The sequence below is a fragment of the Lasiosphaeria miniovina genome, assembly GCF_030549165.1.
Source record: "Lasiosphaeria miniovina strain SMH2392-1A chromosome Unknown B0T26scaffold_7, whole genome shotgun sequence".
NCBI lineage: Eukaryota > Fungi > Ascomycota > Sordariomycetes > Sordariales > Lasiosphaeriaceae > Lasiosphaeria > Lasiosphaeria miniovina.
In genome coordinates, this window is record NW_026848226.1 from 101190 (window position 1) to 115874 (window position 14685).

The 14685-nt window shown below is 57.8% G+C and overlaps 5 protein-coding genes across 5 annotated transcripts; 4 read left to right on the top strand and 1 right to left on the bottom strand.

Moving 5' to 3' along the window:
- The first annotated feature begins 1113 nt into the window (after positions 1–1113).
- On the top strand, positions 1114–2163 carry B0T26DRAFT_724810 (uncharacterized protein). Its single transcript, XM_060442713.1, has one exon. The coding sequence runs from the start codon at positions 1480–1482 to the stop codon at positions 2155–2157; it is 678 nt and encodes a 225-aa protein (XP_060290972.1). The 5' UTR covers positions 1114–1479; the 3' UTR covers positions 2158–2163.
- Positions 2164–3969: 1806 nt separating this feature from the next.
- B0T26DRAFT_743435 (major facilitator superfamily domain-containing protein) lies at positions 3970–5620 on the top strand (the record flags this gene model as incomplete). Its single annotated transcript, XM_060444255.1, has 3 exons — positions 3970–4046; positions 4133–5419; positions 5596–5620. 3 exons carry the CDS (start codon positions 3970–3972, stop codon positions 5618–5620), a joined length of 1389 nt encoding a protein of 462 aa, XP_060290973.1.
- A 362-nt stretch (positions 5621–5982) lies between these two features.
- Positions 5983–7646, top strand: B0T26DRAFT_657004 (general substrate transporter; the record flags this gene model as incomplete). Its single annotated transcript, XM_060438749.1, has 2 exons — positions 5983–6872; positions 6929–7646. The coding sequence occupies 2 exons, from the start codon at positions 5983–5985 to the stop codon at positions 7644–7646; spliced, it is 1608 nt and encodes a 535-aa protein (XP_060290974.1).
- Positions 7647–8748: 1102 nt separating this feature from the next.
- Positions 8749–9087, top strand: B0T26DRAFT_655124 (RlpA-like double-psi beta-barrel-protein domain-containing protein-containing protein; the record flags this gene model as incomplete). The annotated part of the gene is made up of 1 exon (XM_060438600.1): positions 8749–9087. A coding segment is annotated over one exon (339 nt), but the record flags the coding sequence as incomplete, so codon positions are not given.
- Positions 9088–10645: 1558 nt separating this feature from the next.
- B0T26DRAFT_655606 (uncharacterized protein) lies at positions 10646–12994 on the bottom strand (the record flags this gene model as incomplete). The annotated part of the gene is made up of 2 exons (XM_060438638.1): positions 10646–12655; positions 12716–12994. The coding sequence occupies 2 exons, from the start codon at positions 12992–12994 to the stop codon at positions 10646–10648; spliced, it is 2289 nt and encodes a 762-aa protein (XP_060290976.1).
- Positions 12995–14685: the final 1691 nt, after the last annotated feature.

Consider the following 14685-nt stretch of genomic DNA (forward strand, 5'->3'; position numbering starts at 1 on the left):
TGCCCAGAGGCACTGGTTCCGCATACGTGATTAAGCTCAGGTGGCCGTCGAGATTTGCATTTGATTCAATCTAAAATCACGTCGCGTACAAACCATCCATCTGCAAACGTCCGCCGTACGAACGATTCTTTTTCACCCGACTAGCAACATTTCATTATACGGCGTAAGTATAACGACGATTCATCGCTCCGCCCGCGTAGTATATACTCTCTATCAACTACGTATCATTAGTTTACCAATCCTCGGGGTTTTTTTTTCGATACGTAGCCCAGCATACGCTAACTACTGATTAGGAAATAGTTCAGCATGTCGTCCACCGCTATAGCCGAGCCCGAGGCTTTCGGCAAGTAACGATATCGGCGCTGCCCAGCTCAAATGCTAACACTCAATAGATAACGTGGCGGTGGCAAACGCGGCCAACACGTCTATTCGCGGGTACCACCATAGTATATAGCCACTACATGCTTCTAGCACATACTCTGAGCTAACACACTAGCAAGCCCTATCCCTTATAACAACCGTGGTGGTGAGCGTGAGTGTAACCACTTTCTAGCACATACTGAGCTATAGTTTAATCCTAGAATTTCTAAGAAAGAGACGGGCCTCTAGGACCCCATAATAGATATCGTTTTAGCTATGGCCGCAGCGAAAAACCTTTAAGGTGGACCGTAATATATTAAGGCCTTTCAAATCTGGAAACTTGGAAAGTCACCCGAAAAGAGACCACATCCCTTTGCGAGATTTAGGGTTCCGAATCGGATTGGTAGGTAGGCACCTAATTAACACACTTTCTGAGCCGTCCTGCAAGGATCTATCTAGCTATAGCTGGTGCTACGAACCAGAGGGATAATCCACGGACCAGAGGGATAATCCACGGACCAGAGGGATAATCCACGGACCACAGGATTTGCTGTTTCCTGATGGAACCTTGAGATTGGAATGAAATGTCTGGCTCAAACGCCAGGCACGTCAACGGAGTCACGAACTGTACACAGTGGGCGCTTCGGAGAAATTTTATCTCTATTCATTTCCCCGATGGGCTTATCAACTCTAGTTAATCTCGGTCATGATCCCCGGCAGGTGAAATCCGGCCCCCAACCACACCCTGGCCGTGAATTTGGTCATAGAAAACATTGCGCACGGGTCACGCGAGGTCAAGAAAAGACCGCTGCTGCCTGTCCTGCTGCCTGTGCCGAGTCCGTTGTACCAGGTTTAACACGCGTCGTGGGCAGGGGTGGGGTCCAAAATGCCAATTTTGTTTTGCTTGGGCCTACGAGACCAGGTAACACTCGTGTACTACTAAAGCTCTCGGCTCGACGACAAAATTGAATCGTCTGTCCTTTGTTGATGATTTAAGCAGGCCGCGTGTCGCCGAAAGCCGAGCCTCTAGCCCATTCATTGCCACCTCGCTCATCGCCCCCTCGCTCATCGCCCCCTCGCTCATCGCCCCTACCTAAAGGGAAAAAAGACGGCAAAAAGATGGTGACATTCGAGAAGCCCTCGGGCCCTCCCGAGCCGACCCCCAACCCCAGTTCCGGCGGCAGCGGCAGCAACGGCTCCGTCTCGTCGGCCTCGGTCGCAGTCCGCCAGTTCTCGTCCCTCGTCCTAGTCGCACTCCTCTACACGGCCGCAACCCCGTTCGAGCCCTTCTCGTGGCTGCTAGGCCCCATGGCGACGAGCGGCAGCTTCCTGTTCGACAGGCTGCTGGCGGGCTTGCTCCTGTTCTGCGCCTTCTACTTCCAGTGGCGCGTGGCGTCGCTGCGCCGCGACCTCGTGGTCAGCCTGCCGCTGCCCGCCGGCGGCGGCACGCAGATCCGCAACGGCCGCATCGAGACGACCACCAGCCGGAGCGCCCAGCTCTGGCTCTGGCAGCCGCGCGACTACTGGCCCTTCGCCGTCAGCGAGGCGGCCCTGCTCATCGTCGCCGAGTTCGTCGCGCCCGAACTGCTGCGCAGGGCCATTGTCGCCGTGGTTCTGGCCGGCCTGTGGGTGCTTGGCTGGTCGGCCACGCCGCAGAGCTACAAGCGCTGGGCCTGGGAACACATCAAGGTCTACCTGTTTGTGTTGGTACTGGACGAGATTCGGCGCATTGGGTGGAGCGGTGGCGGTGGCGGTGGCGGCGGCAGGCGAGCTGCGAGAGGACGGGGGCGGTGGTGAGTATGCAGCCTCACCTACACAAGATGCAATTGGGTGGGATATGCGAGGCACCGGCCTGCGTTCCCTATTCAGGGACCTTGGGTAAAAGATGGGGGGGCGGGGGGACTGTAAGCGAACGTGGGTCATGTTTTGCAGTTGGTTGGGTTCGGGATCCTGTTACTGTGCTACGGTTCGGAATCTTGTCACCCGCCTGTTGGTTGAACCGTTGAAGTCTGGGTCTGGTTAAACAACTACACGAGTAGTGTAGGTAATAAACGCACATGTCTTTTGTTCTTTCAGCCGTAGCAGTAGTTCATACCACCACTTGCCCGGTAGGTACACCGCCATAGTGCCTTGCAAGGTTTCAAGCTATACGGATAGACGAGGCGTGCCAAGCTCGCCAACACGATGTGCGCTTAGCCCTCCCTACTACTTTGTCTGCGCCCTAAAGTCTATACTTATTACATAACCATTAGATTTTAGAGAAGTATCATCGCCTAAGCAGGCAAAGTATCATCCCCTAAGCGGTGCTCTTTGTGGGGGGCAATATTGGTTGCAGGGGCGAGTTTCTGCTGCTCAAGCTTCTAGAAACTGACCAGCTATTGACTGCGCGACCGTCCACCAAAACGCCACACTATGCATCCCACGAAATGACTAAGCTGAGAAAAACAAGTATCAAAGGCGGGGCACTATAAGTGTGTGGCATTCTTCGGCTTACGATTCTTGAACATACCGTCCGACAGCGGCCAGCACCAGAAATTCGCGTCCCGGTCGAGACGAGGTATAGTCCTCGTGATGGCAAACTGGTGTGAATTTTGGGGGATAAATTGGCGGCCCCGATCGTCTCTCATGCTCTGTCTCTCTCTCTCTCTCTCTCTCTCTCTCTCTCTCTCTCTCTCTCTCTCTCTCTCTCTCTCTTCCCTAATCCTCTTCATATACTTATCAGACCTCAAGTCATCATCATACACCATCACCGGAACGATTTCGACCTGACGGAACCTCACAACTTACTCATAGGTTGCCATTCGTCAAAATGCTCACCAAAGTCTTTGCCGCCCTCATGCTCTCGTCCATTGCCGCCTTCGTCTCGGCGGAGGAATAATTAAGTTCCAGTTTTGTCTAGTCTGCGGTTCGTTCTTTTGTCAAAATCCGAATGGGACAGCGTGGCACTTGGCGTGTTGTCGTGACCGGCTCGGGCCGCGGGGGCACTACCCGATACTGCCTTGAGCTCGAGCACTAGTATTAACTACTGGGGTTGGATGCATGAGAAGCTAGTAATGGAGGTGCCACGCGAATTACCTTTTTTCTTTTGCGTTGCTCTTTTCCTTTTTACAGCCTCTTTCTTCTTGTTTACTTGGCACACCTGACTGCAAATGGGTCCACAGTAATTAACTCTGCAAAATCACAACACAATACATCGTTGTTGATATCGCCAAAAAGTCAAATTAACCAGGCGTTGCTTTCAATCTCAAGGTGAGAACTTTACATGAGTCGCGGGACAGTTCTTCGAAACTCCTATTCGGCGATTGAATGTGCTTTGGAACTAGTTCTAGATTAGTATGTGGGGTCTTGGCGTAAATACGAGACGCCGAACGGAGCCGATGTGCTATTCGTCATTGCTCCTTTCGTCAATCGTCTATTTCCGCTCTCGGTACGCGCCCGCGCTATTTCCAGCCACTTGTGATCGTGTCCGATTGACGGCTTTCTATTTTTATTTTTACCTTAACGTTACTTTTACTTTTTCAACAACCACATTCAGCCCCCAGGCGTGTCGTAATTGATTGACATTCTCTAACCTTCAGCCTTGGTAATTGCCTTCCCACACAGCACAGCATGATAACAGCGCTGGGCAAGTCCCTTTTCTACGAATCGGGGCTACGATCGGTCTTCACGACGGGCCGCGATGCGTGGTCAGTCCCCGATGACGTTCTTATTGGCCCCCATACGGAGGTATAAGTGATGGGACAAGATAGAAAAACTAACGCTCTCAATGCAGGCTCATAATCTTCTCGCGCAGCTGCCGCATGATTGCGTACGGGGCCAGCTCGCTCATGCTGGCTCTCTTCTTCGCCGAGCTCGACGTCTCGGACTCGCGCATCGGCCTCTTCATGTCGCTGACGCTGCTCGGCGACGTCGTGCTGGGACTCGTGCTAACCCTTATCGCAGACGGCGTGGGCCGCCGCCGCACCCTCATTGCCGGGTCGGCGCTCATGATATTCTCGGGCGCCACCTTTGCCCTGTGCGAAAACTACTGGGTTCTCCTGATTGCAGCCGTCGTGGGCGTCATCAGCGCCACGGGTGGCGACTTTGGGCCCTTCCGCGCCATCGAGCAGTCCACAATCTCGGAGCTCACCAGCCCGGCTACCCGCGCCGACGTCCTGGTGTGGTATGTGACAGCCTCGAGCCTGGGGTCGTCCCTCGGCACCGAGCTGGCCGGCAGGATCATCGAGGAGCTGCACGCGAGAGAAGGCTGGACACTCCTCGACGCATACCACGCCTGCTTCTGGCTATACGTGGTCATGGGGCTGGTCAACATGCTGAGTTGCAGCTTGCTGTCGGACAGTTGCGAGCTCAAGAAACCGGCCCGAGAAACGGCCCAAGAGACCGAGCCGCTGCTTGCCTCGGCCGAGGGCCCCACAGCCGAAGAGCCCAAGCCGCCAGCGACCAGCCGGATAACTCAGATCTCGAGCGAGACGCGGTCTCTCATGGCCCTTCTCTGGGTCTTTTTCATGATCGATTCGCTGGCGGATGGCATGGTCAGCATGTCGTGGACGACGTACTACATGGACCAAAAGTTCCACCTCCCCCAGTCCGCGCTCGGCGACATTCTGTCGGCCAGCTACTTCCTCGCGACGTGCTCGACCATCTTTGCCGGGCCGCTCGCCCGCCACATTGGCCTTGTGAACACGATGGTGTTTACGCACATCCCGTCGTCGGCGGCGGTGCTGTTCTTCCCGCTGCCCCAGAGCGTCCCGGTCACGGTGGCGCTGCTGCTGCTGCGCGTGGGGCTCAACAACATGGACCAGGCGCCGCGGACGGCGCTGATCGCGGCTGTGGTCCGCCCCGAGGAGCGCACCGCCGTCATGGGCATCACGGGCATGCTGCGGACGCTGGCGTCGACCACGGGCCCCAGCATCACGGGCGTGCTGGCGGGCAACGGGAGGTTCTGGATCGCCTTTGTGGCGGCCGGCGCCCTAAGGCTGGCCTACGACCTCGGGCTGTTCGCCATGTTTATCAACATCAAGCTTCACAGGCACGAGCAGGAGCACGAGCCGCTTCCGGCGTCGTCGGACGAGGAGCAGCACGGCGCAGCCCCCGACCCATCACGCAGGAGTGACGAGAGCTCGTGATTCTGACCTGGGCCTGTCGGAGTCAAGAAATATCATAACAAATAATGCCATTGTTAGAGACGAGACATGACCCTCGCATCTTGATAGAGACGTGCTGTATTCTAGATAGGTCAAGAGCACAGGGACAGGGTTAGGGTTATACTCAGGAAATACTCCTTTTTGTTTCTGTCAAGAACAGGCGAAGGCTCGCCCGTCATGTGCTTCATAGTTCAGGCAGTAACTCAATCTGAGGTGCTCGAGAAATGAAGGCGCCAGTTGCGATTGTTTCCAACACTTGGCGACTGTTCCTCCAGGATTTACAGGTCCCTGTCCCAGGCAGTCGCGTGCCTTGTTGGCCATCCGTTCATGTGGGGCGGCGGGTGTGTTCATCCGTCACGGGGGCTGTTGCTGTTGGCTGTTGCTGTTGGCCGGGGCTGACCTTCCCATCACAGCTAAACTCCAGCGCATAAACTCCAGCGCAATTCATGCAGCGGGCAGAGACAGAACTGCAGCTGCCATGACCAACACCGGCATCTTCAGCGGCGACGGCGCACCGGGGTTGCGCGGGCCGCTGCTGGTGGCGGAGATCACGGCCGTGTGCAGCGCGGGGTTCCTGCTCTTCGGCTACGACCAGGGCGTCATGTCGGGCGTCGTCATCTCGGAATCCTGGCTCGACGCCATGGGCCGCCCCTCGGAGCTCGTCGTCGGCACCATCACGGCCCTCTACGACATTGGCGCCATCATCGGCGCCCTGCTCGCCGCAGTTACCGCCGAGTCGCTGGGCCGCAAGCGCACACTGCTTCTGGGCGCCCTCGTTGTCGCCGCCGGCGGCCTGCTGATGGGCGCCGCCCCCTCGCGCGCCCCCTTCATGGCCGCCCGCGTGGTTGTCGGCGTCGGCGTCGGCTATACGACGAGTGTGACGCCCGTCTACCAGAGCGAGATCAGCGCTCATGCCCAGCGCGGCTGGCACGTGTGCTGCCAGCTCACCACCATGCTGGTCGGCCTTGCGCTCGCCTACGTGATCAACTACGGCCTCTACTTCCGCCCGGGCTCGGCGCAGTGGCGCCTCCCGCTCATCTTCCAGTGCGCGTTCGCCCTCTTCATCTTGGTCTTGACGCCCTTCCTGCCCGACACCCCGCGCTGGCTGGTGCGCCACCGGGCCGACGAGGGAGGGGCCACTGCCTCGCGCGGGCTCGCCGTGCTGGCGCGGCTTAGGGGCAAGCTTGAGGATGACGAGGGTATCCGCCGCGAGATGGCCGAGATTCAGGACGCCATCGCCCGCGAGTCCAAGGAGCGCGCGGCATGGGCCGATTTGTTCCGGTCCCACGGCGTCAAGGCCGACAAGCGCCTCTACCTGGCCGTGGGCATCCAGTTGATGCAGCAGGCCTCGGGCATAAACATCATCACGTAAGAGCCGCCATCTTGCCCCACTGTCACCGAAAAGCCTAACCTTTCCTTTCCAGATACTACGCGCCGACGCTGTTCACAGCCAGTCTCGGCATGAGCCAGGAGCGAGCGCTGTTCCTGGGATGCTTCACGCAGATATGGTACGTCTTCGCATCGCTCGTGACATGGTACACCATCGACCGCATTGGGCGGCGCAAGCTGTTCATCACCATGGCGCTGGCCATGAGCATCATCCTGGTCGGCGAGGCGCTCGCTACGGCGACGGGGACCCGTGCAGGCGCCGTGGCGGCTGTTGTCTGCCTGCTTCTGTTCGAGGCCTGCTTCTCGTGGGGTTGGATGGCCTGCGTGTGGATCTACCCGCCCGAGATCCTGCCGCTGAGCATCCGCGCCAAGGGCTCCGCGCTGGCGACGGCGGCCGACTTCCTCGGCAACTGGTTCGTCGTGCAGGTGACGCCAGTCGGCATCGCCAAGATGGGCTGGCGGTTCTATCTCATTTGGGCCGCGTTCAACCTCGTCAACGCCGTCGTGGTGTGCATCTTCTACCCCGAGACGGGCGGGCTCCAGCTCGAGGCCGTCGACCACGTCTTTACCGAGCAGCTGGAGCGCACTGCATCGTCGCCTGCCACGGGTTTGGGGCTGCTGGTGGAAAAGTTGCAGTGGGCGCCGGTCAGGGTTGCTGCGCAGGCCGTCGAGGAGAGCAAGGCTCGTGCTCGTAGACTTGGAGAGGAACAGGGTCTCCTAGAGGATGAGAGCACCGCAGACTACGGCATATAGTGGCGATTAGTTGAAAATTACGGTGGGGTTTACATCAAATTCTTCCAGGTACGGATTACTGTACACAGACCGAGGAAGTGGATCGCTGCTTGTCAATTTTGGCGTAATTACCTACCTACCTACCTACCTGTACGGATACAGCCTGTCAGGCAGACCACAGCAGCCCAGAAGGGAATAGCTCAGTACACCCCGGCCATCTCCCGTCCCCGTGCTACGAAATGCTTGGCAAAGGCAAGTGGCTCCTGCCGTCTGGGGAAGATTGGAGAAAACAGGGCAAACCTGGTCCGCAGGCCCCCAAGCCACCACTGACGACATCAGCCATTGCTGTGCGCCAACAATCTGGGGGTTCATTCTGGCTTTTAGACGCGACCCAACTCAGCAACACACCCAGCTTTACAATAGGCAAGTTTTTAACCTACCGACAATGGTCACTGGCAATTCGGCAGCAGTAACCAAGTAGCCATATTCTTGCCGCGGTCGCAAATCGTGGAAAGCGAGCATGGCCGACAACAGCGACGAGCTGTCACGGCAGCAGCCAGAGCGAATCCGCCATCTCCCAGGATGGGAAACGCCATCGCACCCCCCCAAGCGCTCGCTGTTCTCGCGCTTGACATCGAACCCGGCCTCGCCATGGAACAGCCACCGCCAATCCACCAGTATTTCGGCGCCCCCGCTCGCGACAGCCTCGGCGCTGCCGTCCAGCCACGTAATAACATTTGAGCCGGCGGCGCAAAAGGAGGAATTCGCGCTCGGCGAACGCAGCGATACCGACGACCCCACCCTCTCGTCTTCCTTTGCCCCTCTCCCATCCGGGGCACCGAACAACCACAGCCCGTACCTGCCGCAGCCGGCGACGCGCAGCAACCGTCTCAGCTCGCGCTTCGACGCCCTCCTGCCGCCATATCGGAGATACTTTGGCGACCGGCTCTCACGGCGCTCGCTGCTGCTCTTTGTGGTCCTCCCAATAGCACTGCTACTCATTCTCGCGCTCGCTCTGGGCCTGGGCCTCGGGCTGCGGAACCGCGGCAGCGGCGGCAGCAACAGCACCGGCGACCCTGCACCGGGCGACCTGCCGCTTCCGAACAAGGGCACGGACAAGATATACACGGGCGACATCACGTACTACGGCACGGGGCTGGGGGCGTGCGGGATCACGAGCAGCGACAGCGACATGATCACGGCGGTGGCGCACTCGGTGTTCGACGCGGCCATGCCGGCGGGGGTGACGAACCCCAACGCCAACCCGCTGTGCGGCAAGCGCATCCGCGTCACGCGCGACTACAGCGAGGCCGGCAAGGGCCTCTTGAGTGTTGATGTTGTCGTCGTCGACCGCTGCGTCGGCTGCCAGCCCACCGACCTCGACCTGGCCCCCGCCGTGTTTCTGCGCCTCGCCCCCGAAAGCAAGGGCAGGGTCCTGGCCAGCTGGCATTGGCTGGACTGACCTGGCCACAGGCAGCGCCTTTGTTGAGTTTCTGGTCAAATGCCCTTTGAGTAATATCGGTTCAGGCGGTGTCTCGACGGCACGGCCGTTGTTTTCTAGCTGGCGTAGCTAGCGGTTCTACTAACTATACATATTACCTCTATCCCGATAGCTTGGTTAGTGACAAACCAAGTCACGGGCTGTGTTTAAACATTGCTGTATTATACCAACATCGCGCACGCGGGCGATGTGGAAGCGAGAGTTCTAGAGATACCCAAAGAGGCGGGAGGCAAAGAAGGGCATCAGCAAGCGAAAGAAATTGTTGTATCATAGCTGTACTATCGTTCCCACATGAGAACCACGGCACTAGTATCATAGCTTCGTGTCATATGGAATACAGAATTATCGTTTGTGGTCCCAGTTATTTCACCTCCGTCTAACCTTCCCACTAGGCACTGAAGTCTGAAGATTAAACGCGACTGAACTTGTCAAGAAAGAGGCTTCTTCACTCCAAGTCGCACAAGCACGGCACTGAGAGTTGCGGTGCTTCATGAAATCGAGTAGATGATATCATTATGGATCTGGCTCCATCTAAGCCCAGCGATCCGCATCGACACCCCAACGCGATCTTTAAACGACTGTTTACAATCACTGGTTTCGCCCCAGGTTATATACACCCATGCCACATCCTGCAGCGATTTTCCACGTCCTTGTCCGTTCACACCCATCCAAAGGAATACAGGAAACGCCTCGTGCATCATGGACCTAGGCGCACTGCCATAGGCCACCGCTAATATTGTGAACCCCGTCTGACCCTAGATAATAGGAATAAAACAAGAAAAGAATAAGAATAAGGACAGCAATTGCGGAGCTCAAGTCTAAAGAGAAACTCTGCATCTTGTCTTTGTACACCATAACCGGGAAAACATCTCGTTCGCGCCTCGCTGAAAAGAAATGAGGGTAAATCCAAACACGACGGAATCACAGATATCTACAAGAAAACTTCCACGCCGACAATGAGCCCGACGCTTGATAACAGCAACAACCAGGGAGGCGGCTTGCCTCCTACCGCTGGTTGACGAGAGAGACGTCGACTGTTTGCCTCTCTGGGAAAACAGAGTCAAGGTAGTAAGACATGCAAGCGTTGCAGGTGCGCCGCGTGCGTGCATGCGTGTGGAGGGAGAACGGGGACAGCTGGCCCGTCTATCCACGCCTGGATGTGCTGATGGCACGGGTTTCACTCGCATGCCCATCCTGGCCACGAAAAGCCCGAGACTTAGTCCCCATCGACTGGATGAAAAAAGAGTGAAGAGGGCGAGGGGGTCGTGAGATATCGACGAAAGCAAGTGACAAAAGAAGATTAAAACAAAATAAGAGATACCAAGTGACAGTGACAGAAGAGATAAGATTCTCTCGGAATAACACAGTGCCGAGGATTCTAGGCGCCTCGACGCTCTTGTAATGTGAACTTGGATGTTTTTTATTTCTGTCGGTGCGACGCAAAGAAAGACGCAACAGTCGGCAGTGATGAAATGGGGGGGGCGACACTCAAGTTACAGCAACGTGCGCGGGAGAGCCGTCAATGGGCCGCAGTAACAAAAGTGAGGTCAAATGACATCTCAGCCAACTCGTCGCGAGAATGAGGCACAAAGACACCATTCTGTGTGATTGTCGCAGCTGAAGAGACTGGCGACGTGTACGCGTGGCTATCCATGCTCATCATTGACGAAGCCATGCCGTGCTCTTGGAGCTGGTCGGGGTAGCCAAAGTTGGACGACGAAATCGGCATATTATGCAAAGACGAAGGTGCGTACATGGAAGTGTTGATGTACAAGTCGGACGCCTGTGCACCAAGGTCACCCTGCAGGCTCTGGAACGAAGGGTCAATGCCGTCAAGATCGCCGGCAAACCCTCCCCCAACGCCGGCAAAGGCGGCGGCCATGTCGTACGTGTTGGGTCCGAGGCACCGAAGGCTAGCTTCGGCGTCATAAGCCAGCTCGTTTTCGATGTCTTCGGGGTCGAGGCAACCGACCGATTCAACACCGTTAAGCGCGAATGCACCTTCCTGGTCCATTGGCACAACCTGCTCGACCATCCAGAGCTTGAGTTCTGCCATGGGCGGCCAGTCGCCACCGCCTTTGCCGCCACGCTTCTCTTCGTCTACTTTGGAGGCAGAGTTGGATCCCTTGGAGCCGTTCTTGGAGCTGGAGCCGCCCTTGCGAGCTGGCTTGACCTTGAAGTGAGTACGCCTCAGGTGGGCGGCGGCATTGTAGTAGGCACCGTACTGCTTGGACTGCAAGCATTGCTTGCAATCACTCAGCGGCTTGACAGCGGACTCGTGATGGGGGACGCCTGCGAGTTCTGGATCACGACATATCCACTTCTTGACTACGCTCTTGTGCCGCGCTTCAGTGTGTCGCCGCAACTCGTGCTCACCTCTAAAGCCCTCGGGGTTTTCGTTGCACTGGAAGCACTTGACCTTTGGGTGCTTGGGGCGTTCGTACTTGGCCTTTGCAATCACGGCCTTTCCGTCCCCATTGGAGGCCGTGTTCGCGGCAGGCTCCTTCTTGATGATCTCGGCAGCTGGCTTGGGCTGAATGTGGGGAGCCTTTGACGCGTTGACATTTTGGCGAACGAGGGCCTCCTTGGCTCGGTGCTTCAGCGACTGGGCTGACTTGATGCTGTCCTTGGACATTGACCGCTCCATGGAAAGATGGTCGGCGAGGAAGGCGTCATCGGGGTCCTCGTCGGAGGGCAGGCCAGCCGACGACGAGGATCTCGTGCTCGACTGTGAATCCGACCTCTCCATTGCGTGTTCGTGCTGTTGCATGAGGGAGGCTGCGGGAGCCGAAGACGGGTAGGCGTCGGGGAAGGGCCCCTGAGGGCTGATGCCGAGGGCAAACAGGTCCGAGTCAACTGCAGACCGTTTTCGGTGTAGAGAATGGCTGAAGCTGTCCTGGCGCACATGGCCGCTTGTCGACCGCTGGGATTGTATCCGGACCATTTCGCTAAACTGTCCCGAGATGGACGCACTGTCGTTCATGGTGCTGTTGGACCTGGTCATGGGCGCTGTCTCCAAGGTCGGGCCCGAAGTCATGGATCCGCAGGCGGATGGAATGTTGGAGTGGTTGGAAAACTGCATGGCATCGTGCGGGGACAGGTGGTTGGCCGAAGAGATCCCAATAGGGGATGCTGTTGCCATGGCGTCGCCGCCAACGCCGATCATGGTGAGGTACTCGGCCACGCCCATCTCTTTGCCTACCGGGGCCAGGGACTCCAGGGTGAGACGCTGGGGCTGTCCAGAGAAGAGCGAGTCGCCGTGGATAAAGGCGTTTGCGGGCTGCTGCAGCTGAGTCTGGTTGAGGTAGTCATCTAGCATGCCGGGCCCGGTATGGGGGAGGCTGTTTCGTGCGGGGGGGGGTTGGTGGAACGGCGGGGCAACAGGGCCCGGCCCCCTCGTCACGAAGGGATTGGATTTTGTCACTGCCATGGCGGTGGAGGCGCTCGAGCTGGACCTCATCATCTTTACTGTTGACGAGGACCCTATAGGGTGAGTGGTCTTTGAACGCTTCATGGGACGCGCCTGGTCCTAACGCGGCATGAGTGGGGCTATCCACGGTCATTTCAGATGGGAAGATGAGGACCTTACCAGTTGTTGGAGATGCTCGACCTTGAGGTCAATGCTTGCAGCCATGCCGACGGGCAGGGCACTGCGGGGGACTGTGTTGCTTCTGGAGCGCACATTTTCGTTCGGTGCCGGCCGCGAGAAGACTTGGTAGTCGCCTGGTCCGGCGTCGAACTCGACATTGGCCGTCGTGGCAGACGAGCGAGCGCGGTTCAGCGCAACCTCGAGCGCGCGGGTCTCTTCGGCCTTTTGGCGCAGCAGTGCTTCGAGCCTCTGAACATTGTCCAGGTTCTGCTGGCTCATGTTGAACCGAGAAGCGGCAAGAAAAGGGCAGGGCAAGACGGAGAAGTCGGCTGGCGATCTCTCAGAGACGGGCAGCTGCGGAGCGATAGAAGACGAGTCGAACACTGCAGCCTCGTCGATTCTTGACTGGGACCAGAAGCGTGCTTGCCAACGGCGAGCAGTGGAGGAGCTCTGTGATTCTCCAAGAAGCCTCGTGTGAGTCAAGGCAGGTTTCGCTTGCAGCAGCGGGCAAGCAAACGAATAACAATGGAAAAGCGGATGTTGCAGGAGGAAATGATTTGGCAGTTGACGGCGAGCAAATGATACTTATCCAGTCGTCTTCCACGAGGCTTCGAGATGCAAGCGCAGGCCCACGGCTCGTGTCGATTCGCAGCGGGCGGTTTTGGAACCAAGAGAGACGGACGGACGACAAACAGCGGAGCTTGGGTCGATATGCAAGCTGCACTGCAGCACTGCACACCAGATCAAAAGGGTGGGATTCGATACTTGGGGGAACATGGATGGATGCGGACGTGGAGGGCGTGGAGGCGTGGGCTGGGCGTGGGCGTGGAGGGCAGGGAGGGGTGTGCGTGGTTGAAAGGGGCACACCACTCCCAGGCCACGCCCACCCACACCGACGATGCCAGCCTGTTTAAAGGCCGATAGCATCCCGCATGGATTCGTACTCCATATGGCGCCGGGGACGAATTCGTTTGAGGACTGCGTCCAAGTGTGTTTTCCACGCTTGATTGCCCTGACGTATCCTGCGTGTATGTAGGAGACTGTTTAATCTCGAGCCCGACTCTCAGTGGTTGGCCGTGGCACTGCCGCACCGACGCCGGAATGGCTTCGTCTCGGCGCGTCGCGCTGAAAGTGCAGTAGTGGACAGCCTTCTGGCGTGCACTGTGTGACGAATCCGAGAGCCTGCTGTGGAACGCCTGGGATGCGCTAGAAATGCACGCTGGAAGGAAGATCTCGTCCCCGATTAGCGGATCCGGGCGGGCCCTCTGCCAGACCGGCCGGCTGCTGTCCATCTGCCACGACTCCCCTGCCCACCGTGCTCCCCCGTGCATACCCTTGTTGCGACCGACTGCAAGCACGCCGGTTTACCGCAGCACAGGGACTACCGTGCGAGAATGGCTGAACTTTTGTCTTGCCACATGCGACGCCCGGTATTGCCCGTCAAGCGTCTGCCACTTGCACTATTGGCAGGCCTGTAAGTTGGCCTGTGGCTTAGGTAGTTGCCGGCCGACCTCTGCGTTCCCCATCCGGCTGGGCTTGGGTTGCGGATTTGCGCAAGTCGCCGGCAGGACAGAGCATCTCTTGCAGACCTGACAGAGCTTGCAGCGGAGAGCTTTTGGTGGGATGTCCGGAGGTAGCCGCAGCAGTCTTGAGCACGGGGCGCACTTGTCGAGTCTGATCAGATCTGTTGCTGCTCGCGAGCGAACTGGGCATCCATGGAAGCTTGGGTGAGGTGGGATTTCCATTTCAGCGTCCAGGGTTCTGGGTGCTGACGTCTTTGCCAAATCAGTGCCAGTGCCGGTGCCGGTGCCTGCTGATGCGCCGGTTAGCGCGCAAAGTCTCACGGGGTGTTCTCAAAAGGTTTTAGGGGATCCGTGTCGGCCAGACTGTCTACCTTTCTGGATTCGATTGCCTCAATCGGACAGTTGGAAGTTGAGTGGTTGAAACTGGCTGCAGCGCTTTTGCGAGCT

Excerpts from the sequence above, each read along its gene's own strand:
- B0T26DRAFT_724810 (XM_060442713.1), top strand. The coding sequence starts at position 1,480 with ATGGTGACATTCGAGAAGCCCTCGGGCCCTCCCGAGCCGACCCCCAAC.